We start from the raw sequence: 27,667 nt of genomic DNA on the forward strand, positions 1-27,667 counted from the left end.
CAATAGAAAGATGCATTTTAAATATTAATATAATATTCATTCAAAGGTAATACGAGTATTCTGCAAAAACCAAATCGTCATTAATTTTCGTCTGGAAAAAAAATCATCAAAATTTCTTTTGCGTGGCAAAATATTTCAAAGTTTTTACAAAAAATGTTTGTTAAAAAAAATATATAATGTATTTCTTTTATATTTCAATTCTTATTCTATTTAAAAAAAATATTTACATGGTCAGGTGCATGGTCGCATTTTGCGGAGTTTGGGGTATGTTGTGGCAACCTTGACGGCGGCAACCCATGGGCGCGCTGGTTGCGAGGGGTCGTCATAGAAACTTTTGTACGTCGTTCGAATGGACCTCTCCGTCGAAGGGCTCCATGGGGCCCTTCGTCTTTATTCGCTCCACTCAGGTTTGCCATTTCACATTTATCTTGCCCACACATCAAAAGTTAAGCCGAATTGTTTACGACTCGCATACATATTTTTTAATTATTATTTTTTTAATCTGACACTAGTCGCAATTTATTGTCTTAAGACCAAGATATAAAAACAATTTATTTCATTTTGTTTTTTTTATCTTGCGAGTATAATAAAAATCAGTGGTAATTTTGTACAACTCTTCGAATTCCGCCGTTCGATACAGGTAAACTTGTACCCGTTCTTGAGATACGTTTATACCTGCATATTGTTAAGTAAACCTTTGTGTTGCATGAATATAAACGTCGACATTTTTTTCGAATTCTTGGTACGTGATTTTAATTTCAATGCGTGCATGCGCAATGCTTTTTTTTATTGTATTCCATACAATCTGATTTTTTGATATAATTTTTCCTTTTTCTTTATTGCTTACACGTGGAAACGTAAGGGTGAAAACTGGGGGAAAATCGTTAACATCCACCTCAAACAACCTCATGTATCCATGGTTTTTCTACGTTCGTGATCAGAGTTTCGCGTTACACAAAATCATCATAATTAAAAATCGATAAGAGATTACTACGGTTTGAAAAACTGTAAAGCGAAAATTGATTGCACAAAAGAAAACGCCATCTTTGATGTGACTTTTTTGTTGTTAAGACCAATTTTTATATTTAATACTAAATATTTTTTTTAAATGTTGATTAATTTGATGAATAAACAAATAATATATGATGTGACTAAAACGCTATTTGCACTTTAGTTGAAAAATATTTTAGTTCATTAAAAGTACATGCATTGTCTTTAAATTTTAATCTTTTGCGGTCAAATGTAACCATACCATTACAACCGTTTTGTTATACATCATTATTCATTTTTAATATTAAAGTATTAGTCATTTTGGGTATTGGCTGTTAAGTTAATGCAAACAAAATGTGAGGAAAAGTAAATGCCACTCTTCCTAGTTAATGTAATTAACAATTTCAACTTATTTGTTAAAACGCGCATATATTGTAGATTTTCTCGCTAAGCGGCTAATTGCTGTTTTAGTAATATTTCATTAAATTTTTCCCTCCAAGATTAAAGAAATAGCGTTATTTTCTTAAAACTAGTTTTCTTAAAATAAAATATAAATTTTGAATGAAAAATTTAAATATCTCACTGCGCTGCCAAATAACTAGCAATACTATGGTAATTTATGATTAACATTGTAAAATTATACTTGTCTGAGGTAGAACTTATCACGCAAATTATCAAGTTATTTACTAAACGATGGCAACTTCTCATTGTTTCCTTGATACTGCTAGGAAATTCTAGTACCGGAAAGCATGACAAAAATAATTGTATCGAAACTTTTGTTTGCTTATCGGTAAAATCAAAGCAAAAAAATACAAAAAAACATTCATATTAATTTATTAAAAATAATGCATATTTTTTTTATATTTATAACAATTACAAAAACCCGCAATTTCAATTATATATTCAAAACAGCAATTGTAAAAGTATATTATAAAAATAAGAAAACAATAATTCATTTTGCTGGGCAAAATAAGTTTGGGCGAATCATATAGTGACTCGTTTTCCGTTGATGTTGGTTTAATTATGAGCTAGATTTTGCTTTTAAAACCGTTTTCCGGTTGGTTGCAAAAGCTTATCTTTATCGGATAAATATTCTGGTGGTTTATTAGTTGCTTGTTTAACTCTTCTTTGATTGTCAACGTCATGTTAATAAAATTATCATAAGTATTCTCTTCATTAATTATTTCAGTATCCGATTCCGAAGTATATAAAGTAGAAAAAGTTGATCTAGTAAATCTCAACTTTTTCAGTATAAAATAAGAAAGACATAAAAGGCACAAAAGCAGGGAATAAATTTCTGGGTGGCTTCGACACATAATCTTTAGTTATGAAGTTCAATAAACCTTATTTTTATCCTGATGACTGTTTTTGTCATATTAAATACAATTTACATTCTCACTCTTATTGTTTTTTTTGTGATTGTTGTTGCTATTTACTTGATTGAATTTCATATTGGTTATTGCTAATGATGGGAACTTTCTAAAAATGCAGTAGCTAAATACTGATTCTAATTCTGATCTGTCAGAATATTGTATAAAACAGTTAACTATCAATGGCAAAATATTAATCTATTTTATCAATGAAAATAATTGTTAAATTATACACTGCCAGCTTTCTTTTGTAATATATGACGTTGCCTCCCGCACAACGTGTGTTTAAAACTACTTCTATGTCAAAATCAAGTTATGCAGTAGATATATTGTATATGCTTTAGCATTTTCTTTGTTTTCTTATTATAATTCAAATGCTTTTTTTCATCGCCTTTTGCGTTGTGTCTGCTGAAATTCCGATAACTATTTTTCACTGTTAACTCCAAAATACCCACATTAATATTTATTGGAAATAAAATATTTAAACCATAATTATATCATCATAACCATGGTTCATATTTTAAGAAGTATTTTTAAAGCACAAAAAATGCTGACTGTTTTAAACTTCCACGCTCTGCAAACATTTAAATATTTATCCTTCGTGTTGGTATTTTTCAACACATTTTTAATATTTATCACGCATTTTAAATCAATATATGCGTTTGATTCGAAATTCACACATAAACCAGTTTTGGTCTAGAAATATTGCCGTATTAGTAGTTTTTAGCATAACATTTGCCATTTGAGAGCACCTAATATATCCTTGCATTTTTCTCGATATAGCATTTTGTTCTCGTTACTTCCTTGTTTTGCTGCATTGATCTGTAGTAATGTATGTAATAATGCAACTTTTTCGTTGTTGTCTTACCGTTAAACTCGATAGCGAACCGACTCCCAAGTTGGTTGTGGCAAGTTTCCTTAACGAATGAGTTTCATCTTTGATACACTCGAACACGTCGGTAAAACATCCGAATTGTGGTAGACGTAAGCCTTTGTATTCTAAAGAAACTAGATGCTTTTCTCGATAAACTGTAGTAATGAAATGTCCAATTAATTAAGTAATGAACATATATTTCAGGAGTAGTATTTATTCAATATTTAGTAATACTTTTAAGAATATTTTTTTAGCTTCCAAGTCGGACTAGCCGATTTTTTCAGGAAGTATAGACTTGATTTTATTTAATTATTTGAGTACAAGTTCAGAGCATAACAGCATAACTTATATTAAATTATATATAGTAATTGCTAGACCACAATCGGTACACCGACTGCGAGTATCTGGATGAGAAAAAATCAATACTATCCGACAGATGATTAAAAAGCTTATTAAGGATTTATCAAATATTCCAGTTCTGCATGTAGTACTTTAAACAATACTCGGGAGTGTAAGCGCAGGTGGCACACCAAATCAAAGTTTTTGAAGAATCTCTAGATTGTGTATATTCCCTATCTATATATTTATGATCTTGTAATCATACACGACAATAATATGTTTATATATATAACAAAATCGATTAAGCGAAATTATGACATTTATTTGGACTTTTTTTTTATAATTTCAATTGATAAACAAACTACTAAGAATTGTAAGGTTTTTTGAAATCCTGACAGTCGAGAAGAAAACCAATTGTTTTTAATCATTGAGGAGAGTCGAAGTCATTTATTTTTTCTCTGAAGTTATTTTCGAGATGTTTGTAATAGATTCGTTTATTCTGAATAAATATGTATAGAAGTATGTACTTAACTCAAAAACATTTCAGTTTTTGTGTTATTAACCCGTTGATCTTTTAACACTATATTAAAAGACGAGTATTATTTAATTAAGAATAAGCATAATTGAGGTTAATATGTAGGAATATTATTTTATAAGAAAATATAAACTCAATGTTATTTTATAACCTTTGACTTCTCAATAACACAAATATTTAAACAACTTAAATATACATTGCAGCGATTATGTATACACACGTGTATAAAAAAGTGTAAATCCACAAATTATGTATCGTAATACATGAAAATTGCGTAAAGCCGTGATAAACCCTAATATTGATTCAATGTATATTGCCTTGAAAATCGGAATTAATAGTTATAATTAGTGTTTGAATCAATCATCTCAATTTGCTTATATTGCTGTACAATATTAATTGAAACTATATAACGGATTTAAGAAAAACATGTCTAGAAATTCATAGTGTCTTAGGAAAGCGTGCGACGCTCAACGTTTTAGATTTCTTTACACTTTGAAAACCTTTCTTGCATACAATGCGATCATTGTGGAGTATGGGAAGTTCAGATGACAACAACTCGTATCTCGATTATATACGTTTCTTTCTTCTGCCACCGCCATCGCCTAACTCTTTTGCCATCAGTTCGGCATCAGATCTTCACGAATCCGTGTACGCGAGTCGCTGACGTTGCGGAAAACCGGTAAAAAATTATTCTCGCCGTACAATTTGTGGCGACGAACCGCGTCGGATCGATTCTTTCGTTGTGCGTTTTATGCGATGCATGTGTGCTTCAATGTCTTCTGAGCTTCGGGTCACCTCGCTTCGTCTCGTTTCAATTAAACGCCATTTAGGGAATTTAATCATGCTTTGTGCGGTCGCCTTGAGAACGCGCCTTCGTAATGCACAATTATTAGTCACCAAGGTTGTACTCAAGTTTTCGCGAGATAAATCATATAAATATATTCCAGAGCATAGTAGTATGAACATTTCTTAATAATTTCAATGACATTGATAATTTTCACCTGTATAGAATAACAAACGAAATTGAATAGACAAGGAGAAGTCAAACATTTCCCTTGTTTGAAAGACAAGCTATTAAAAGAAGACAACAAGACGTCGAATGGGAAAAATCATTTGTTTTGCGTTTCGACTCTTTTCATTATAAATTGACATTGAAAAATTATCTCAAAGTATCTTTAACAATTTTCACGTAAATGGTCCTTTAGATTTTCAATGTGGATTTGTCACTAAAATGCACTACTTTTAGTACAGAATCTATATGGCCTTTCCTGTCAGGAGAGAAATATCCAAAGAGTTCGAACTGCCCTTTGATTGAATGCATTATTTTCTTCTACATGTCTATGCGAGTCTTTATTTTTAACTATAAACGTGGTTAATATCAAATATATAAATTTAAAATTGTTGCTTGGATGATTTAGCTTGGTTATTTTGGAGTTATTTCAGCGATCGCAGTCAGTTTGTAACTGATTGTCGAAAGAATATTTCACCCCTTCGGGAGTTCCTCAAGAGGCCAAATTGGGCCCTCTACTTTTTGTGTTATTTATTAATGACATAAATACAGCAATTAGAAATTCAAATTTTCTTCTGTATGCAGATGATTTAAAATTGTATAAATACATTCGATATATTGCGGACTCCTTCTATTTACAGAGTGCTTTAAACTCTATGGAGATGGCTTTCCCTTTAGTGTCGGAAAGTGTTATACTGTGTCATTTTCTTAATCCCGTTCGCCATCAGTTTATTCCTACGATCTCGGCGGGAACATTTTGACTAGAGAAACTTCCACTAAAGATCTCGGAATCACTCTTGAGTAGGGATTCCAATCCCGGGCCAAAATTTTGATCCCGGGATTTCGGTATTGCAATTAGTCGATCCCGGGACCAGTCCCGGGATAATTTTCATGTTATTTTATCGATAAAAATAATTTAAAATGAATAATACAATATTTTTTTACATCCGTTTTTTATAACGTACAATGTATAAAGTACGTATAATTTTGGTCTTGGACTTAAAATAGAAAATAATATAATAAAAATAAAAAAGGGAAGGTCTTATTTATTTATTTGAGAAGATAAAAAATTAACTTTTGACAATGTATGTACATATGTACATTCATAGACACAATTAATGGAAAACATTATTTTGGAAAAAACTCACGAAGTAACATCAAAGCATCAAGCGTTTCATCATTTAGCCTTGATCTGATTTTGGTTCCTAAGCAGCCTGCAGCTGAAAAAGCACGTTCAGACTCACAGCCTCAAAGATTCACAGATGACTCGCGCAACTCGCGCAAGTTTGTATACGAAATATAACGATTTTGTCAATAATAATTCAATTGTGCTTGATAAATCAATCAATCCAAAAAATTCGGGATTATGTTTTATAATCCCGGGACTCATCGGGTATTGAAAATCGTTCGGGATCCCGGGATCCCGGGATCCGGGATCCCGGGATTGGAATCCCTACTCTTGAGAGCAAGTGGAGGTTCTCTCTACACATAAACGACGTCTGTGATAAATCTTTCAAGATGTTCTGCTTTGTTATGAGAAACGCCTTTCACTTTGACGTCCTCTATGGCATTCTTGAAGCGGGATCTACAATTTTGAATCCCCGAATAACCAAATACTCCTTTTTAGTCGAAAAGATTCAAACAAGGTTTTTAAGATACCTTTATAAAAGGATATATGGTTATTATCCATTCTTATATCCCAGCGCCTTTCTTTTAGGAGCATTGGGATACGATTCGCTGAGTTCTCGCAGAAAGTTGTATATCGCTAAGCATTTCTTCAAATTACTGAAGGGTGCTGTCGATAATCCAGCTATTCTCGAAGAATTCCAGTTTTGGGTTCCAGAACGTCTTCGAGAATCATGATCGCGTCCTCTTTTAATGGCTGTTGGACATCCTAACGTCCGCACTTGCCGACTCGCCTATGGCTGCGGCCATCCGGCTCCTTAACATGTTTATGTCAGCTACGAGGAGCTGGTCCGGTTCGTATCATTTAATTTTGATATTTTATGATTTTCTGTTTGCTTTTTTACGTATATGTATCATTTTAATTATATATATATTTTTTTTGTGTATTGAAATAATACAATTATTGCTTTCGACCATCGTGACGCATTAGGATAACCTGTTAAGTTACGATGGTCTTAATTTAATTTAAATAAATAAATAATAAATATAAAGACTCAAAGATGAACATCTATATCATAGGAATAACGAATTATTTACCCAAAATTGAAAAACTCGCGAGGCACATAAATGCTGTGAGTTGGTTTTTATAGATTTTTTAGAAAATTATAGATGAGAGTTTTAAGAATTATAATAAATATCTCTTTTATCTGAATTATTTATACGTGTATTTATTGATCATATATACTTAATATATGTTTGTAAAATGGTTTAATTTAAATTTTCCCATATTCCATATTTTTTTCAAGACTTACAAATTCTTGTTAGAAGTTTAAAATTTTAGGTATTTTTTTTATTTACTTTACATATATAATTTTTGCTATTTTGAAAGATATTTTAAGATATTTTTTTGTAGCAAGTAAAGAGTTTTGTTAAAGAGTATGTATTGTACGAAATGTGAAAAGAATCTATAGCTAATTTTTGAGAAACGCTTCTTTAAAGATACAGCGCGTTCAGGTCGTTGTTTTGTTCATTGGGCAGTTTCAGTCTTATGAGTTTAACATTCACACCAACGCGGAGTCAGTTAAGTGCATGAGGAACTCATTACTTGATTATTATTATTGGTGTGAACACAGCATTAGGTATTACGCCTTCGTGGTTGTGAGGCCAACTATAGAGCCTCATATAATATACTAAACTTATTGATTCAGATAAAATTAATGTCTTAGATTTAAATAAAAAAAATGATTATCGATTATCTACTTCTACTTGAAAATGAATATAGTTTTTGGCAGTAAAAAAAACCGAGACCACTTATACCATACAGCAGTATGTGTTATATAATTCTTTCTATTTATAATGTGTTGATAAACATTTAGAGCTAATTGAAGTTTGCTCTAATTTTTTAGCATAACTCACAGTTTTTTACTGTTAATTATCATTATTAACATTCGCCACCTACGACGTTGCCTACGTGACGTGCAGTCGCGTTTGATTATATGTAATTTTGACCAATCTGTGTGCGAAATTGTCTTATTTGGGCGACAGCGGTTACGTCATGTTTAGTCTGATCGCGCTGATGCAAATCTAAAGATTTGAAGCGAATAATGTGAGAAGTCATTTACGATTCCATGGACCACGTGAGCGGAAAATATAATCGCGTTGAATGTGAATTATGTTTTTTGTCTATTCTTGATCAACGCGGATGTTAATGTCTGTACAAAGTGATCTTTGATACTTAATGGTTTATCAAATATTTTTGATTGAACATTATCACGGGAAAGTTAAGTTCTAATTGTTCACACGAGTTATGAAAATATTTTTGCCCTTTCACCTATAATATGTAAGATATACATTTTTTTGCCTGAAGTCTTGATTCGTTGTCGTTCATTGTCCAGTAGTGGGCATATGTTGTAAATGTTTTAAATGGAAAATTGTTCACTTAAAACGAATTATTTGTACAGACACAGTAGTTATTCAATTAGTGGCTCGTTTTTAAGTATCTAACGGATATTTAATTGCTGTACGTGACAAAATACGCAATTTCTTATTTGTGTAATGTGTTAAGAAATTGCTATTTACATATGGAGTTTTTGAGAAATGGAATAGTATCGTTTTTCCTCTTTTGTTGTGTATTTCTTTGAGGTGTAACTATAATTTATGAATGTACAAGATTGAGATGCTGAGTAATTAAGAATGATAATTAGACGTAGAGTTTTGCATTTATATAGTCATAAAACAATTATTATAATATAAGAAAGATTATTAAATATGGTTGCTCTCTTTATTGTTAGTTAAATATAACTGTCTACACTATAAATACATAAAATCAATCCACACCTATTTTATTATTTACAATATTAGCCGTTCTAATATCGTTAAATTGATCGCAGACGAAACTGAATCATACGGCTAGTAAATTCGAATCTCTTATAAACATATAGTGTTAGATGTACATATTTATTTAACGTTGTATAGATTAGATCGCGTGTCTTAACTCAATAAAGCTATGCCGGTTAGTCTAAACTTTGATAGAATAATTGTTTTATCCAACCATCGATTAACATTCTCGCAACTGTATTTTAACAACCTGTACTAACACATGAGCTATGATAAAAAATGGTCCATACATTGATTTGAATTAATCTAGAAGCGGCGAAGTCTCTGAGCTAATTGTCCAAATCGTTTCCGGAGTTTCCTGGATTCGATCCGAGTGCAGCCGCGCCGACCATTCCAGTTTTCGAGCTCGCTATTCTCGTACTGCTCCTCGCCCTGTGCAGCTCTTGGAATAGAATTACATCTGCGATAATTCTTATCTGGACCGACCAAAGAGATCTTCATTGTGACCAGGTAATGAGAGACGGAGCTCAGATTGCGCGAATTTGCGCAACCAAGGCCGCGAATGATGCGATATAAACCGTAAAATAACAAATGCGACACTGTGCGATGTGTCTGTTTTGAAATGGAACGAACGAGCGAATCGTTAATAATAAGATAACCGACAAGGCACGATGTCGTGCGGTTATGTCAGTAACACCTGTGGAAAATAATTATTGTTCTAAATGTTTGTTGGAACTTCATCGATGGAAAAACTTAATTTAACATATTGAGATTTAGCTGTATTAGTATTACCACTCCCTTAATGAAAGTCTCATAAGTTTCTAGAAAAAATATTATATAGTTAATGTATGCTGAAAATAAATTATAATATTATAAATAAAAGCCTAGACGGTTTTGTATGTGGGTATCAATCGCACACTTTGGTCACGTACGGTGATTCATCGCCATAAAAATACTGAGTAATCTATCGCCAGTGTTTCTCAAAACTTTGTTTATTTAATCACTTGAGTCAATAAATTATTTTTATATACATTTTTCCATTGATTTTTTGGGTGTGGTGCTAGTATTAATTTATATATACATTATACTATAAGGGCACGAATAATCTAAACTATGTGTATAATATATTTACAATACAAATTATCGTATTTTTATTTATTACGAAAATCTGTGATACTCGTTTGCTTTTGACAATCTCTGAATAATTTTAGAGCAACAGTACGATTTTTTCTAAAAGCATATATTCCCAATAGTCCAGTAAAATTAAACAGAAGTCAATATCGTCTTGTGATTAATATACTTGTTAGTATCTTATTCACTTGTATTCTCACTATCACTTCATTTCTCTTTTTTTTGAGTGACAAAATAAACGAAATCCTTTTTACATTTAAGATCGACATTTTCAAAGCATTTTAAATTTTCCAATAATCTGCATATTTCAGATTTATTACTTGCCTTATTCTCTTTAGAACCCAATACATATATTTCCATGCTAGAAAGAGTATTTTTCCATGATCGAACAAGTGTTATTGCCTTTACATTTACAGCATCCAATGTCGTCATTTTTCCCCCCAGAAATTGATCAAGCCATCATTTTATTTTTGGGAAGACCAGCACAGTAAAGCCGTTTCATTGATGATATAACACCTTGGTCCAAGGGTTGAATTATACTTGTAACAGGCGATAACATTTTTGCAACCATAAGACTCGTTCGTTTTCAATATACTTTCATTCGGATGAGAAAGAGCATTACGTATTACCAATATAACCAGGCGCCGGTAGGAGGAGGGAGAGGGGATAAATTCCCGGGGCCCGTTCTCCTTGAGGGGCCAAACTCTGGAAAAAATCATAGCAAGGATATATTTATAAAAAAAAGTAAAAACCGACCTCAAATAATGAATCTGAATGAATATGAATCTACAATTGTTTGAGATGTACCTATATACTGATGTATTTCAGGTATAAGTTCCTTTAACCATTTTTATATACATATTATATAATAAATAAAAGGAGCGGAACATTGCCTTCAAAAGCACCCACTTTCTAAGTAGTACTTTCACAATAAACATTATTATTCAAAGGAAAAGATTGTACTTTTTTGACTCGGCTCCGTTTGTGTTAAAATTTGTTTGCAAATTATTGTTGAATTGATTGCTTGTTGAACGTTTAAAAAATATTCAACGAATGTAAATTAGTAGCAGTAAACTTATTGAATTGAATATCTATAAAACTCAAATTGACAGTTGCGAAACGTCCCATTGTTGTTCAAACCCAAACCTAACAAGTCCAAAATACAAACTAAGTCAACTCATCTCTCAGGGAAAAAATAAGCGGAAGAATAAGTATAGACAGACATCACATCTCACATATTGCTCCATAGTTTTTCTGCATTTCGATATTACTCTATATTTTAAAAATATTGTAGCTATCCTTACCGATATTACTATGGATTTATAATATAAGAAGGCTGATTAAAGTGTATTCAAACCGAACTTTGGTCAATACGAGAACGCAACAATAATTATCACTTTTCAGAAGGCAAAAATTCACGTCAAAAGCAATAAAATCGTGTCGGCGCCGTCGCAGTGGGAACGCTCTGTAACGAGCGTTCCCACTGCGAAGGCGACGGCACAATTTTATTGCTTTTGACGTGGATTTTTGACTTCTGAGAAGTGATAATTATTTTTTGTGTTTTATTGGTCTAAATTCGGTTTTCGAGCGTTTTCACTGCGATGGCACGAATTTATTGCTTTTGCCCTGGACTGGAAATTCACTATATGGCAACACGGAGCAGCAACTAACTTTCCTTAAAAAACTTACCTCTCCTTACCGTGTGAGTGCTGTTTCGTGGGGGCAATATTCGTATGAGCAATAATCCGCGTGATTAATCTTCCTGTGACCAGTTGCCAAATGAGCAATAGTCCATTCTCCAATTTTGCGTATCCGCTACTAAAACTGTTTATAAAAATGGATATGCTAATTAAGCACTGTAAATAGCAACTTGAGGATAAATAAACAAGTTGTGATTGACGGTAATAAATCCTATGACTGCCTTCGTGTTGCATAATTGAGTGAATGGACTCGAAATGCGTAAATACGTTATCGTTGTTCAAGCGTATCTGCATACATATTGATTATCATTTATAATGAAATGAGAATCTGCGATAAAATGTCATTTTCTATGAATTATTGATAAATTTTGATACTTTAATTAAATAAGGCTATATCGCATACACTTTAGCTATATATACAAATTATTTTATTAGCAGTTTTTAAAATTAGCTAATTAAATAATATGTTTATTGTTCATCTGTTTTATAAAATACAACAATATTATTTTTACGCGAAATTTTAACAGTCGGTTTTTATAAAATATACAATATTTTCGGTTCATGAATATTTAGGATGAGACCAGTGCTAAATAAAATTGTATTTTCTGTGAGTAATAAATTCCTAATTTTTTTATGTACTCATCGTTTATTTTTCAATGAATTTTGCTACATATTTTTACACTAGTAACTATTACACCATAACTTTTATGTTCAGCCACTACTATAAAATATACGAGAAACAAAGATTATGTATGCATTGTTTTGATAAAACGTTAATCTCCTTATCAAGTGTCACGGCCCAGATACGACCGATTCGGTCCTGTTTTAAGATCAACCAACCCGTTCGCATGTTCGCGTAGTTGTCTCTTCAAGGATTGATGTCGCGACCCACGTGTGCGTATTCGTATCGTCGTGGGACGAGTTTAGTAATAATTTTAATTTAGAACGTGTGTTGATGGAGATTTTCTGTCATTGAAACCCATGAAAGGGTTAAGGTCGCGGAGCTTTCATCGATTGTTCTATTAAAAACACAGACGTTGCGTGCTAAACGCTTTTGATAGTGTGCATACGTACTTTTTTATTTTAATATGTTGTATATGATTATATAGTACGTACATATGTTGTATGTGCGCTGTGTGCGATTCTATTGCGTATTTGAACCCTGAACGTTTTTTTGAGGAAGGGCGATTTAAGGGTATATAAGTAATTTTGAAGTACACAATATAACTAAATTTACGTGATGCATGATCATTACTAGCTTTTAATAATTTCTAAAAGCTTAATGCACCATTCAAATTATATAATTAAAATTTCTAATATTGCTAGTTTAATTATGTGTCTAGTATGTTATTTTTGGTACGAAATTGCCACGCACGAAATTGACCATATTAAAAAATATATTACGCGCCGCGGTTTGACGAGCGCCGTGATTCCCATTTCAAAATGATTGCTTTGTAGCTGTAGTTCTTATTTAGGACTTCCTGCGAAGTTTTCACTTTTGCGTGTTCCCTAATGATTTTGGGGCGCTTCTTTGTACTCTGTTTTTCGTCTGCGACAGCGGAGTTTATCGCAATTAAGAGTTTCCTTTGTGTTGCACAGTTCTTCATAAAAATGATGATACATATATTGAATCGAAAATTTAATTCCTTTTTTGTTGCTGTTAGTTTATCCACCTATTGTCTGTATAACACTAATACACATTCACCGTTAATAACGTGGCTCGTGAGCCGCGTTTTAGCTAGCCCTACCCTCTTTGGCTTCCAGTGCTGGAAAATCGCACTTAGCTTTTACTTCCGCACATCTGCATTATGTAACCGCCTCGCAATATTCGACGACCTTTCAATGAGTCGTTTCTTGTTTGTATTGTTTCGCAGGTTTTGCATATATGACCCAAATTTGCACGCTTGAAGACATATAATTTGAGTTAGTGAACGACACAACATCTTCAATCTTTCTTAATTGCGTTTATTGTGTTGACGTGTTGCAACAGTCAAGAACCTTATGACAAGATGATGATGCGACTTTTAAATATCGCGTTTCGCAATGTTTTTATTTTTTTATTACAAACATATGCGCTGTTAATCATCGTTAAATTGCGCATGTTCTGATAATATAAAAATGATATATCTGATCGATATTTGCGATAAGACTCATCGCGGACGTTGGTATTTTTACGGTTGGTCGTTACTGATTTTTACTTAATTAGTACTGTAGCCGTCCCTTTTTAGGATATCCGGTTGATGTTGGGGACGGTGTTATACATTTGGAGATAGTTTTAACATGAAATGCCAAATTTTATTTTCAATCCTTCTGGTTTCATTTAGTAACTTATAACGCCGTCATATGTATTTTGGATCTATATAATTATGATTATGTTTTGTGTAATATAACTGAACGTCTCATCTATAATATATCTTTCACAAGTTGAACATTTAATATCCTCCTCAATCAAAACAATTGTCTAAAAATAATATTTTTCTAAGATGAAACGGTTAATGTGTAATCATTTGGGATACGATGGTTTCATCTGACATTCTCAGGTAAATAAAACCTTAAATACAATTATATAGTAAGCTAAGGTGAAGCGAGGTGAGGGAATGAATTACATCGTAGTGGTTTATCTTTTACTTTCTACGATTTTTAAGATATTTTAAAATAATGTTTTATTGTTAGATTCTGGTATGTAATCTTGGAGCGATATGGTATTTTTTTATTATAAACTTATTGTTATATTTAAAAAATGCATTGTTTGAAACTCTTATTATTAAAGCCACTTAGAGCGAATTTAGATAATCAACCTCAAATCCGCGAGATTAGAAAAAATCTAGAAAAACCCAATCCGATATGATAATGCTGCTGATTAAATTTATTCTAAAAGTGTGTATTATTTAAAATATGATCTATCCTATGGAACTTATCTAGAATAATGTTTTTTTTTCTATTTGACTATGATTATAGCTGACGATTAAGCTATTTATAATAATCGTGAACTACGAAGCAGTAAGAGGCATGAATTGTTTTTATGTTCGATTAATTATTCATTCTATCTACTACATTATAGTATCATGATTTGTTGTTTTTTTACATAATGTATTTTATACACCATTGTTTGTTGATTTCAGGATGTGATTCGATCGTTTGTTATGGTTATAATAATACATCAACGTATCAAATGTAATAAATCGATATGTCGGTTGGAAAATATCTAAATAGAAAATAAAATGATTTTTACAAGTATCGGTGTTGATATCGCATTCGATTATATCGTTGGATTTATTGCATAGTTACTTTTATTCGTACGGTAACTAAACTGCGATGTTATGTTTCGAATTGTTTCATAAAGTTTTTCGTTTACTTTTCCACTTTATGATATAGCGAAGACGTGTATTAGATTCTCTTTTGCGATATGTCGCAAGATTTAGTGCGCCAACCCTGAACTTTTGCCCGTGAAAGCCATTCAGAATTGGACCAGTGAAAATCATAAAATGAAATTTATTTTGTGGCCAACTGCATACATTTTCATGGCTATCGATTTATCTTTGTACCATATAAACTCATTCCAGTTTATAGAAATTTGTTGAGCGTTATTGCGTTGTAATCTATTCCCTCTTGCTTAGTTCCAGGAGGGATTCTATCGAATCGATCAAACAATATAGAAGCATCCCGATTAAAGCGAACGAACGATTTTTGGTATATCACGAATGGTCGTTTTCTATATTTATTTATTGCTCAGACAGGAAACGCTGATATAATTTCATTGAAACTTATCACATTATTGTAAATCAACATAGTAAGTGATATTACTGAAAAGTAGAAAATCGTCTATTGTTATGGATTTTGAATGGGTTTGAACTATCACGAGAACTCAACTTGAGATAGTGTTGCCTCTTCTGGGTGAACTATGACCGGTGATTCAATTGTTTATTTTCGGTTTTCTTATTGAGCGTTGTTTATAAGATGTGATGAGAGATTTGGCATATTTGGTAAGAGTGCGATCTTGATATATGGGTCTCATTTTTTTTTTAAATATTTCAAATCTGTGATGAAGTGATGAAGGTTATTAATGAATATAAAATAAAGTCTAAGTTTTATTTTATTTAATTTATAAAACATCGAAATATAATAAAAAATAGATGTAAATATTCTATATTATAGCTTTAAACGATAAGCACTGAGAGGCGGCTATTGAGGTTACTAGACACCCCCCTTTGATGAGTACTGTCCTCCTCCAAATTTTTGTCCTTCTTTGATCTCATTGAACAAAACTTTACAAAAAGCATTTTTTAACTCCCATAACAATTTCTTCTCTAAAAATTCTTAGAAAAATTTTGCGAACAATGGCGGGTTAAAACTGTTCATTACAGTAAATCCTCGGTTTACGAGCATAATTCGTTCCGGAAACGTGCTCGCATTTCTAAACACTCGTATATCAAAGCAAATTTACCTAAAAAATAATGTAAACTTAATTTGATTTGTTCAAAAAGCAAAATAATCATATAGAAAAATGACATATATAATACAAAATATAATTATTTAAATTTATTATAAAATAATTTAATTTATTAATATAATGATAAGTATATTGAGCGTATATCCGTATCGTGTGGTGATCAGCTTCTGGCAATGCTCCTCCACCAACTCTTGAATATCTTCCTTGTACCTTAAATCCCATGTTCTTCCCAAAAGACACAATTTCATAAACAATTGACGGCTTCCGTTCATGAGCAAACCCCTCAACGCAATTAAGCCACAGTTTTCTCCAAGCTGGATTGAGGGCTCTCTTGGTAACTCCACCCCATGTTTTATCGATAATTTTTAAGCGGCTCACGATGTGAAAATGATTTTTCAAACGTCTCTGAGAGTAAGATTTGTTCATTCCGTCACTTCTAAGCATCGCTGAAATAGTGATTTTGTGTAAAATTTCGAAATAGCTGGAGTAATGGAGTGGTGATGGGAGGAAGAAACTTGTTATTAATGAACTCGAATTCCTCCAGTAAGTCGCCCTTAAGGTATGTAGGATGAGCAGGAGCATTATCCACAACCAACAAGACTGAGTTGCAAATTATTTCCCAAAATGCATGTCTTCACTACAAGAAGAATCATTGGCTTAGTTGGGGAGGAAGTGACGCAATACGCACTGCTCGTATTGCAAGACATCGCTCGATTATAAAGGCAAAATCGATTTAATTTTTTTGCTTGTATTGCAAAACACTCGTAAACAAAATTACTCATAATCCGAGGTTGTATATGTTTTATTATATTATAAAAGTGAACACGCATTTACTTAGTTAACAGACTGTCAACTATGTAACGCATTTGACAGCTGAAGGAAGAAATTTGTAACTAGCTATAAGGCTAAATTAGCTGTAAAATTTAAACATCAACATAATTTTAAAACCAAAAATTGATGTTTTCAAGTCATAGCTGCAATATATGCCTCAATTTTTATCTAGAGCTGCTACAGCACTGCAGCGCAGCTCCTTACCCGAGTCGTCGCTGATTTAATGCCACAGTGCCATCGATTCCCTTCTAATTTTATATTCTCAACCATCCACTTCCCCATGCTTGTTAGCATCGACGTTCTATATCGGTAGATTTTTGGGCCATTTAGTCTTTTCGCCTAGCAGCGGCGTGTCCGATTGCGTCACGCGCCATAGCCGCCCGGTCGGTTGACGATCGCTGTTGCCGGTTGATTGCTCAACGCGGCAGGTTGTGTGCGCGGCTGGCTGCATTCGCTTCTCGAAGGCATTGTTTCCGTAGATGGCAATTGGCGTGGGTCCGGGTCCGACCGAAAATAGTCCGACTACGTCTACACCATCGGTCCTAGTAGCGAGATGAAAAGCGCGTCTTCAGTCGACGGGACGCGGCTGCCGCGGCACGTGCCCGACAGGTGAGGAAACGTGCGAAAAGTTGGAGAGCGCCGTGCTCTTGATCGGACTGGCCATGTCGCAGTAGACTTGTTCTGATTCTACGATTCTAGGACATCGTAGTTTATAAGTATGCGGTGCGAGTATAACCCTCGTTCGGCTCCCCTTGCAGTGGTGAAGCGCATTTTATTGATTCTTAGAATGTACATGTTCTGAAGCAGGTTTACCCCTTGACTCCCAGCCATTCCCAGAGTTCAGACTTTGTTTGAAAATTTTGTATTGTTACATTTTGTGAATGATTTTTAACACGAACCACTGAATGTGCGTGTTAAATTACTTGACCGGTTTTAATGAAACTGCACTAATGTTGATACAAATTTAACTAAGCTTTTGGTAACAAAGAAGCGATTCTCATATATGTTTTACAATATAAATAAAAAAAATCTACTAATTTTCTATTCAAAATTTTCTTGATCAACTTATGATTACTTGCTATTCAAAGCACCTGTGTAAAAATGGTGGAGAAAATGGCTGTAAAAATTATTTTTCACCCCATAGTGAAGTTAGATAGGCCATCGTTATGTCATAAAACTCCAGTGGTTCTAAAATATTTTTGATTTTTAATTTAAAAAATAATACAATAGCATAAATAGTGTCGATTGCATCAATAATTTTTCATTTAAAATTAAAATTCCAGATTTGATATTTATCTAATTTTATAAAGCAGATTTTTAATAGATCAGTACTACTATTTTTTGAACGATTTAAATTACAGAATCAGTTATAAATGTGATGTTGAAATAATTATGTATATACTTTTTTCCCATCTCATAGTTTATATAGTTTTTTGAGAAAAATATGTATGTTTATTAATTATAAATATAATATATTTTGTGGACGATTACCAACTCAATCGACGGTCAAGTTTGAGAGTATCAATAGCTATGTTATGTTAACGTTATAAGGTTTCAAATTATACGTTTTTTTTTAATGTATTAAATATTTTCGCTTGAATCATTAATGCGATAAGAACACGTTTTTGGTGTGAGTAAGAAAATGTCTCATCGTCCTCATATTAATTATAAAAGCGGTAGATATTTAATGTGACTTGGAAAGCAAAATATTTTTCGAAGTTTTAAAACTTATATTTTTAGTCTGTATATTGAAAGTGCATTAACATTATGGCGTGTGATCGTTTTTCGAGACGAATACGAGAAAATTGGTCGTTAGTCATCGATTTTGCTCGACCAAATGACTGTACGATTTAACGTATGTACATATTTGGAATTGGGCTCGTCTTGAATTATGACTAGTTTCTATTTTGCTTTATTTAATTTTAACATCGCTGGTCGTAATACATTTTTGGTATAATACTATTATATTGTTTAATTAAAGATTGTTTATTGAAATCTTAATAATTAGTAAAGCACCGTTTTCTGCTTGGAAAAATATTTTTTCTTTAGGTTAGTTTTTTTGTGTTTTATTTTAAGCTTATACACTTTTCAATTGTAACATAATAATCTTAACATATTTTAATTAAAATAAATAAAAAATCAATTTGGTATGGTATATTTTAAAACAACTTAAGGACGGAATAGCGTAGTCCGTAACGTCTCAGATTAGTAACTCTGAGGTTGCGGGTTCGAGCTCTGGCAGCGGCACTCAAATTTTTATTTTTAAAAAATACGCTATTATAAAAACCGGCCCCAGCTGCAGTGACATATATTTGTTATAAATAAATTATATTACACATAATAATTTATAATTATTAATTCAGATGTCACCGATTACCAGACTTTCAGTCTGTTGGTTAATACTTACTTGTAGGTATTCATTATATCTGATTGACTTAATCAGTTGGTACAGATTCACCCATTTATAACGCATTGGACTTACGTCTGTCAAGTTACAACGGAATATTTAATAATAATAAAAAAACTTAAACATAAACTTCACATAACAGTCGAGACAATGCTATCAATTTTCCTGCTGTATGTGTTTTTCCGTATCATAAAAAATATATTGATTAGAATAGAAGCTTTACTCTCGAAATATGATCGTAATTACGAAAAAAGCAAAATAAAAACGCACAGTCACAACTGCTGACGAATCTGCACCGAATAAATTAATTCGCGAACTTGTCACGATGTTTTATTGTAAACAAGTCTGAACTGGCAAGCGTTAAGGGGGCTTCAGACAGTCCGTTAAAGCTGACAGCTTTGATTGAACAGTTAAAGCTGAGCGTGTATGGTATGAAAAATGTTACTCTTTTTACTGTCAGTTAGAATTGATGGAATATTTAAATTCTATATTTTTTAACTGAACTGACGGAACATTCAGTTTAAACTGTTTGTGTGTAGGCGATTCGTCAGTTGTGCTGCGATCTCACGTACGGCTAATGTTTCGTTGTCCGATGACATCTTGTAAATAAATTATGTATCTGTCGGTTAAACGTGAACGTATGTAGATACAAGGGACGTCAGTTTGAATTGTTCTATATGTTAGCTAAAATTAAAACGCTATAAGTCGATATAGGCGAGCGTAACTCGGGTTAGCGGAAATTGCAAAATATTAAGCGGTTAAAAAGTTTTTTTATATCAGGAGTATTGCATCTTTAAAATGAAGTTTTATTGATAATCATTCTCAAATAAAACACTTCATATTATCCATCGACATGACATGACAAATATGACGTTATTTTGAATTTTATTATAATTTTCTGTTATGTTGAATAAAGTAAATTTAATTCACATATAATAAAGAATATTTAATCATATTGGAAGTTTTAATTTATACATATATGTATTATCATGATTACGCTTACTACACACAGTAAATAGTATCGCTTATATTATCTTTGATATTAGGAATATGCGTAAGACTATTTTGATAAAACGTGTTGTCTGTGTGTAAAGGATTAGCAAAAAGGTTATACTTCGCTATGTTACGTCAATACCGAATAAATAAACAGTATATTTTATTAATTTTCTCGTTTTGTACTGGTTAATCCGGCTCCTTTTTGCCCAACGCTCACATTCAGAATTTTTATGATAATTTATTAAATAGGCAGTTTTTTTTATAGTTTCGCAAAGCGGCAAGTATATCGTCAGCTCGTTTCAGCAATTGCCTACAATATTATGATTGATAGTGATGTCAATAATGTCTAACAGCGTTCAATTTGCACTGACTAGGAAGCGACCATCATGAATGAATCGATTTTTTACATAATCGTGTGTCACTTTCGATTTCTAGCTTTTGCCACTAATCGTTTTAGGTAAAATCCACAATCCACACACCACCACACAAGCGTAAAAAAGCAAACGTATGCGCGTACGCATATCGCTCTCGGTCGATCGTCAGTACACAATTGGACTTCGCTGCGTTCGGTCTTGTTTGTATTATATTTATCTATCCATCCATCCAGTGCCAGTGCATACTAGTATTTTTAAGTTCGACTCTCAAGTGTATTTCGATAACGAAAAAAGAAGACCGTACACGCAAGTTTCCTGTGCGCGTTATTTCTGTACGTCGGGATCAGTCGGGACACTGGTCCCATCCGGCGATGAAGCGTCTCAGGCGGCTGCTCTCCAGGAAAAGTTGGTGTCACTTTTTTCCCCTTTGCATCACAGCAATATATAAATAATCGTGACGCTCTTTGAGGCCACTGTGGGTCAAGAGGTCTCTGGTGTATCTCTCAGATTAGCGTAAACACCGCAGACTGCATGCGAGATGCTGTCATCCATGAATAATTCAAGCATTTTTAAAGTCTTGAATTTGGCGCGCTCTCGGGATAAGATCGTCGAATACTTTTCGTTGTTAGTTTGTCTCGTTTTAGTCAAGTGTGCTAGAGTTACATCACCGGGCACCAATTTTTGGAATGGTTATTACCAAATTGGTCCGTGGGTGGGTCCGGATTCTTCGCCGATGGTCGAAATGATCTTTTCACACCCAAACAAACATGAGTTTTGTTCTTACTCCGCAAGATAAGATCGTTTTTCGTTTGCTTTGGGTGTCCGACTTTGCCTCGGGCTGTTCGACTGTGCCTTCGATGGCGCAAGGACGATTCTGTGTACAGATTGCGTTTCGACACTGGTGTTGTTTGCATATTTTTGCTCTTGAATGTTTTTTTTTGTTGTCGCCTTTGGAATGCATCGGCATTTTAGGCACGTGGACTGGGGTATTTCGATCGATCGAAAGTATTCACTCTTCAAGAGGTTCATCTCGTATCAATATCGACGTTTCAAGGCAGTTTGGTCGGCTGAGGTCGTTCGAGAGTCGACTTTGGTCATTTTTTTCGACACTGTTGACTGTTTGTAATTTTTTTAACATTTATATTTAGATTGTTTATTGCCGTTGAATCGATATAAAAACTTTTTTTAATGTTACTGGGTTTGATTGAAAGTAACGTATCGATTGTAGTAGATAAGTTGAAAAGTTATCACTGTAAGATTGCAGAAAATAGTTGAGCTGCTTGAACTTGGTATTTTTTAATCACATTCCTTTAATCCTTGATTATTTTTAAATCTTGCCGAAATCATTAATTTGAGGATCAACTAATACAAAAAAGCAATGGATCGCAAAGAATTTCTAGTGATTACGTAACATATTGTTGCTCCTCGCGTCGACGCCTAACATTCATTAACAGTAAAACGATCCATTCAGATTAAAAAACATTGGATTCTAAGATTTAAAATCTTAAAATAAAATGATTTAAAATGAAGAAAGTTATACAGTTTGATCACATATTAATCACATTTTAAGAAGAGATTGCTAGTTATACAAGTTTGTTACAGATAAAAGGTTAAATGAAAAATTAATCTCTCCCCATCATACATTTTTGGGAGAAAAAAACATACTTCTTATGTTCATATTTACTTAGTTTTGTATTTTAACTATTAAGTTGTATTTTTAAGTTACTAAATTTCGTTTAGATATTAAAACTTGAGAGGTATTTTTGCTTTATAATCCCTTCATGTATGTATATCCTTTTATCGTGCACTAATGTGAGGCAAATTGCATAGGCATAAAAGTTTTAAAGAAAGAGTATGTGTAGTGATTTTCTGTTCCTTTTTATGCCGAAACTATTGATGGATATGTGTGAAGGTTTTTAAAATATCTTTTTTTAAGAAACCGAATTATTTTTTTCTATACATATTTAATTAATTATTCGTATAATGACATAAATTAATTTTTAATTCGTTTTCGCTACTCTCAAAAGTTATAAACAAACCTAAAACCTATTAAGACCGTTTATTCATTGCGATGTAAACAAATAAAAACAAGTTTAACATTAAATATTTTCAAAATACATGTTCAAATTAATTCTTTGAAATCTGAACAATCAACTTAACCTCGATTAATTAAATTGTAAATAAATACATCACGCCAGATTATCTTATCATGTCATACAAACAAATAACCATGGATATAATTCATTTTTGCTTGATAAGCAAACTTACAACATTCTCTTGAACACCTTTGCAATAGATCCTATAAGGTAAACATTTAAAATTCATGAGAATTTTCCACACGTTTTTTTTAATATCCCAAAACCAGTTTTATCTACCTATACGTTTATACACATAAGAACTTTTTTATTGATTTAAATACCACTTAAATACATAATCTTATTACACAAGGAATTATAATTTGAAGGTTTAAAAGTGTCATTGGCTTTAATTAACTTTTCTTTATCTAATTTTAGCAAAGTCGAACTCGGTGTCGCCTCCCGATTCGCCAGATATATCTAAGATCGACCCGCCTTTACGACTCAACTTGGACGACAATCCAAAAGATGAATCATGTAAGTATTCGTTGTTTGGGTTTTATACTGAGCAAATCATGTGACATACTCATGAGATAAACTTTCCCAGATTTCGTAGAAGAATCTCTACTACCCTGCGCTGTGTGCGGTCGCACATTTGCCCCCTTATCCCTGGCCAAGCATGTTTCAATCTGCCTGAAAACAGTCAACAAGAAACGTAAACAATTTGACTCATTGAGCCAGCGTGTGAAAGGTTCCCCATACGACGGTTTATATAGATATATCTCGAATATGTTTTAAATTAATCAATGTAACGCTAATGTGTATGTTCGTTGCGCAGGTACGGAGTTACAAAATTATATACCAAAGAACTTCGAAAGCACTCCGCATACAGAGAGGGAGAGAAGTAAAACGCCTCCGGCGTCCAGCAGGATGGCATCTAAGTCTAAAGCGCACAATCCGCAGCCGACCCACAGTCGGGTATGTTAATTGTCATCTTGTAAATCTAACTACTTTCATGATGTGATATTGATGGTTATTTTTACTATAGTTGTTAGCAACGGCTGAAAAAACACCGTGTCCGCATTGTGGACGAAGTTTCGGGGCTCGAGCGCTCGATAGACATGTCACATTTTGTGCCGAACAGACACGACTGGCTAGAGCTCCAGGTGCTTCGTCAGGACCTGACAATGTCCGCGTTGCTCGCGAACGACTCATGGCTCGAACTTCATATAGAGCTCCGTTAGGTAGAAGTAAAAGGTTAGAATCATAGAATTTTTTATTAATCATTGAAAAACAATCATATAGAAAATTATATTATAGAATCTCATCCTTAATACCTCTTAATATATTTTTATTTCATGAACATTTTGTTTTTAGATCGATGACGCGTGAAAAATATTCACTTAGCAGATCTGCATCTGAAGGTTCTGGTATGAGTGACAATTCTTTTGAGGAAAATCGAGCTATGAGAGGTGTGTATATTATTAATTTATATTTATTTGAATGAATTTTAATGTAAAAATTTTTATAGGTAAGTCTGAAGAGTATAAACACTTGCCTTCTATCACTAAAACGCCGCTTAGATCTTCAAATGTCAACGGAAGCTCACAACCACGGAATCAAAAGAAAACTGAGTGAGTATGACGCACTGTTGTATATAACAATCTGTCATTAATACATTTGACTTCATTCACTAAACGACACTGCTGCACATTTTTGTTGTTAATATTTTTGTTCTGTGACTGATCTGATTAATAATGTTGTAAATATGGCCTTTTTAATTTTTAACCCATCCAAAACTAAAACCCATCTAATATTTTTGTGTTCGTATATATATACTATATTTTAGAATTTTATATCAATTAGTTTTTGAAAAATTTCAGGCCCGATGATTCCTATGATCCTTATTTGGCGGCTGAAAGGCAACTTAGAGATTTAATGTCTTCTGCTTCCAATCTGACAAAGTTAGACTTGTCGCTCAGTTTGAAAAAGGAATCGTCTTCCCTCACAGCCAACCCCAAATCGATCCAAAATTCTCCATCGCCCAAAAACGCCCTCAACAACAACGGCATAACCAATTCATATTTCCAAAGATCAAAATCGTTGAGGAGCCCTTCCAAAAGTAGTTATGCCCCTGAAATCGCAAAAAAATATAGTTCTCCTTCGCCCAAACCGAGCATTTATAGTTTAAATGCAATGTTGAGTACTACTAAACCGGTGCAAAGTAACGAATCTCTCAACAAAGTGAACAAATTAAATGCTAAGAACGATAATTTATCAAAGCCTAAAAACGATACTGGTAAATACTCTAAACCAGGTTTAGTGCATAAAAATCCACCAAAGCTAGAACCTGTTAAGTTAGAACCCGTCGATAAATATAAAAGGAAGGACGACAATCATAATGATTACTCAATGAATTCATCCATTATTAGTAATAATCTCTCTGAATCTCAAGAGTCGTTTATCGATCCTAGAATAATGAATAAAGATCAACCTCTTCCCATAAGTGTCCATAAATTTTTAGACAATCCTGATTTACTTAGTAGTGAAGAATCTCTGATAAGAGAAAGTCTTTCGAACAAATATAGCTCTTATTCAGACTATGTTAAAAATAAGGAGGTAGAAAAAGAGGGTAAAAGTAAATATACAATTCACGATTCTCCAGAATTTGATAGAAAAGAACCGTCTACCCCAGTAATCGACGATCTTAGTGCCCAGTACGATAAAATTATGGTATCCCTCGAAAAAAGCATGAATTCTAATTTGTCCATGCAAGACGAGGATTCTTTATATAACGATTTAGAAGAGCTCATGTCTTCAATGGACGGTGAAACATCCCCGATCAATAGTATTTATTCGTTCAATACTAGCAGATCTCGAAGCACGGCCAAAGACTCTATGGATGGGTTGAACTTTAAAAATAGCGTTGATTCAAATATGAATAAAGACGATGACAGATCTAAACCCAAAAATGCACCGTATGATAAATCGATTTCTTTGAATTTTAGCCCGATGGTAAGTAAATCATCGTCAAAAACCGTCACTCCAACATATTCCAGATCCAAATCCCTTTTCGATTCAAACCAAGCCAAGTTAGACAAGAAATATCCGGAAGTTAAGAACACCGAGTATCAGTTTGAGGAAGACATTAAACAGTCTCTAAGAGAATTAGATAAGCTGTGCGAAAGTAATTTATCGGACACCGACAGCTTCGGTGGATTTCTGAGCATGAAGAAAAGAGAAAATTACTACAACGAAAATCATCATTATACGAACGGTATGTGTAGTGATAAAAATCTATATTTTATATTGTGATTTTAAATTAAATTTTATTTAATTTTTATGTAGATGCTGACATTAGTCAATATTTACCAAAAAATCTAGGTCTATCCGAAGAGAGCCCGTTTTCAGATAAAGACAATAATTTACCTAAAAACAGAGCTAATGAATCTCAGGAAATACGTAATAAGGTTTGTAGGATTTGCTAATATATGTTTAATAATAGTTTATATTAATATATACATTTTATTTAGCTTTTGGAAGCAGCCAAGAACATATGCTGTCCGAGCTGCGGCCACAACTTCGATATTCGAGCATGGGTCACAGAGCAAGTTCGTCTAGCTAAAGAATCGCAAGAACCGATATTAAATACAACGAAACGGTGAGTTATGAATTTATGTTTATGGTCTACAATTGTCCAAAAACATAGGTGCATTTATTTACATTTTTCTTTTCGGGATTTAAACCATTTTTTTGATCATGACCAGTTTAACTACTGTTTATTTTGCCTTTTATTACATCTCCTTTATTCCATTGCACAATTTGCAGATATAACTACACTAGACAAAACTCATCAAATCATTCTGGTTCAATGGATTCTGGGGTGTATGCAAGATCATGATCATTTTTATTGCATGCCTTCATAATACGTGTCATGGTTAGTTATTATGGTTGATGTATTCGTTTATCGACCTAAGAAAGGTTTAAATTCTATTTTATATTTTTTAGGCCGAATGTTATGTCTACTTCGTCTAGGATGAACAACTATCATCATACACCCATCCATAGTACGCTTTATTAAAGATAGTCAAAGAGTTTTATTTGTGCCTTTTTTATATAAACTGTTTTAATTATCTTTATATTAGTTTTAATGTCAAAATTGTTGCATTTAGTATATTTATATTACAATGTTTAAGTTTTTATTTTATTGTAAATATATGAAATGTAATAATCCTTTCATTTTCGCATGTGCAAATCTCTCAGGAGCTTTAAGATGCTTTTAATCTTGTATAAGACATTTGTACCTTTTGACAATTAACACACAAATTAACTTAATCGTAATTTTAATGGTAATAATTTAGTGGCTTATTACAAAGTTATGCGACATTTTTGTATTATTTATTAACAAGTTTTTGTTGAGTGGAAGTTTAATTATTGTATTTGTATGTTTCAGTTTTTTACTTTATTGTTTTGTTTATAACGATATTCTAGTTACCATTCCAATATATTCGTTCGTTCTAACAAGACTGATTTTATTTTAAAATTAATTTTAATTTTCGAGTCAAACCTTTTGCCATTCACATTGTACTTAATGTAATAATAAATTATTTTTTTGACGAAAAA

At 32.8% G+C, this 27,667-nt stretch overlaps 1 protein-coding gene across 26 annotated transcripts; it reads left to right on the top strand.

Annotated features, from left to right (window-relative positions):
• The first annotated feature begins 245 nt into the window (after positions 1-245).
• LOC148229915 (uncharacterized) lies at positions 246-27,667 on the top strand. 26 transcript variants are annotated; one of them, XM_088196387.1, is made up of 13 exons: positions 246-407; positions 9,391-9,590; positions 23,483-23,581; positions 23,652-23,810; positions 23,883-24,022; positions 24,093-24,301; positions 24,422-24,516; positions 24,576-24,678; positions 24,928-26,321; positions 26,393-26,514; positions 26,578-26,705; positions 26,873-26,981; positions 27,053-27,667. In XM_088196387.1, exons 5-12 carry the CDS (start codon positions 23,975-23,977, stop codon positions 26,943-26,945), a joined length of 2,172 nt encoding a protein of 723 aa, XP_088052513.1. In that variant the 5' UTR covers positions 246-407; positions 9,391-9,590; positions 23,483-23,581; positions 23,652-23,810; positions 23,883-23,974; the 3' UTR covers positions 26,946-26,981; positions 27,053-27,667. The 26 variants fall into 26 exon arrangements, with proteins under 26 accessions (XP_088052513.1, XP_088052504.1, XP_088052527.1 ...); XM_088196399.1 differs by having other exon boundaries at positions 272-407; positions 26,053-26,321; XM_088196391.1 differs by having other exon boundaries at positions 272-407; positions 23,652-23,795.

This window comes from Plectrocnemia conspersa, unplaced genomic scaffold, assembly GCF_051122295.1.
Source record: "Plectrocnemia conspersa isolate PC_06_02 unplaced genomic scaffold, ASM5112229v1 ptg000011l, whole genome shotgun sequence".
NCBI classification, from domain to species: Eukaryota; Metazoa; Arthropoda; class Insecta; order Trichoptera; family Polycentropodidae; genus Plectrocnemia; species Plectrocnemia conspersa.